Source organism: Vigna unguiculata, chromosome 6 (genome assembly GCF_037176805.1).
Source record: "Vigna unguiculata cultivar grain cowpea cultivar isolate G323 ecotype 2 chromosome 6, ASM3717680v1, whole genome shotgun sequence".
Classification (NCBI taxonomy): Eukaryota; Viridiplantae; Streptophyta; class Magnoliopsida; order Fabales; family Fabaceae; genus Vigna; species Vigna unguiculata.
Genome location: NC_140797.1, coordinates 39884174 through 39885900, shown reverse-complemented (window position 1 = coordinate 39885900; position 1727 = coordinate 39884174). Strand labels below are relative to the sequence as shown.

The 1727-nt window shown below is 39.9% G+C and overlaps 1 protein-coding gene across 1 annotated transcript; it reads right to left on the bottom strand.

The window, feature by feature from the left end:
* On the bottom strand, positions 1–1727 carry LOC114188916 (GDSL esterase/lipase At5g18430-like). Its single transcript, XM_028077586.2, has 5 exons — positions 1413–1727; positions 1155–1282; positions 808–1050; positions 472–724; positions 1–382 (listed from the first exon to the last, which is right to left on the bottom strand). The coding sequence occupies exons 1-5, from the start codon at positions 1666–1668 to the stop codon at positions 150–152; spliced, it is 1113 nt and encodes a 370-aa protein (XP_027933387.1). The 5' UTR covers positions 1669–1727; the 3' UTR covers positions 1–149.

Genomic DNA, 1727 nt, shown 5'->3' with positions numbered 1-1727 from the left:
TTGTGAGTAAATTATTTAATTGATGAATAATTTGTTCGCGAAATAACAACTCTAAAGACTGTGACAGTCGCACACACAAAACAAAAACACCTGATAATCGATACAAGTTTAAAACAATTCCAATCACAAAGAAGACATCATAAGTGTTATCATTTTGTAGCATCCAATGCTAGGATGGTGCTGAGGTTCATTGGTTTCATGTATCGTTTAGAACCCGACATAATCTGCTCCACGATGATTCTGTTAGCCTTTTCTGTTGGATGGAATGGATCCCAAAACGCATGCAAGTTTCTGTTTGGGCATAAGTTCGAGAGTGGTGTGCATAACCCAATCCCGTTGTACGGTCCTTGCCCACAACAAGCAATTCTTGATGTAGTAAAACCTGCCCAACAACAACATTATAGAATTTGACATGCATAGAACAATTAATATAAGAGTTTTTCTTGTATATATGTAGTAATAATCAAGTACCATATGCTGCAGGGTTATTTACGAAATCATTGTGCATCCGTGCTGTATTTGCAGCGATAAAAACGTCTTTGCCAATTTTCTTGTTGAGTCCTTGTATCATGTGTTGTAGTTGAGGGTTGTAGAGTGATGCAGCTCTTTGAAGTTCAGCAGAACATCCTCCATTGGTTCCACGCATGGCTAGTTCTGCTGGAACACAACCCATTGGTCCAGTTCCTGTCACGAGCACTCTTCGAGCTCCCAGATCATATAGCCTCTGCAATAATTTCCGACAAATTAATCTAACTTGCATAACATTGTGTGTCAATTGATATACATATACGAGAATGATTTGATTACCATCAAGAGTTTACGGTACTCCACAATGAGATATTTGACATAATCCTGTAGCGAAAACTCTCGAGACCTTGCAGAATAAGGTACCAAGTAGTAATTGTTCACGAAATCGTTGCCACCGACAGTGATGAGGACCAATGCTTGGTTCACAAGTTTCTTTGCTCGTCCTACTCCAATGAGAATGGACACTCGTTGCTGGTATTCTTCAAAGTAGTCCAACTGTCTATACATTCTGATTATGTTCAGCTGCAAAATTAATGCAGTGTTCAACAATTTATACAACAAATTTTACACTCATCGTACGTAACTCGACCATGATTACTATGCCAACAAGACAACAACAGACTTACAAACTGAGCTCCAGTGTCGTTAAGAATGCCTATTCCGGCGGAAGCGAAATTGGCTCCATTCAGAAGATTGTCACCTTTTAGCTGTGGACTCAAATATGGCAACACGGATTCACCACCCATTCCTTCACCTGATAATAATCAACAAAACATGTTACTAACCGAAGTGCATGCTTAAACAAAAACATTCAAAAGCTTCAACTATGATCTGAAACCATAAGCCAGCGATGACAAAACATACATTGTGCAATGATACTTAACTGATAAGATCAGGGATGTTGCGGCCATTGGAAAAACGACCAGTTGGTTTGCGAGATGGATAATCAATGCCATAAGGAGGAGAATCAGCTCGTGCAGTGGTGGCCAAGTAATTGTTGTTGCCACTGTCAACAAGTGAATCTCCAAACACAAAGAAAGCCCTTGGCTTAGCCTCAACACCTGGGACAATGACCCCAGATAAGAGAACCACACTAAAAAGTATCACCATGGTGCCAACAAAACCTAAGGGAACTGCCATTGGGTGAAAATAATCAACCTTTTTTTCTATGTTGATGTCGATATGCAGTGAGACTTGCA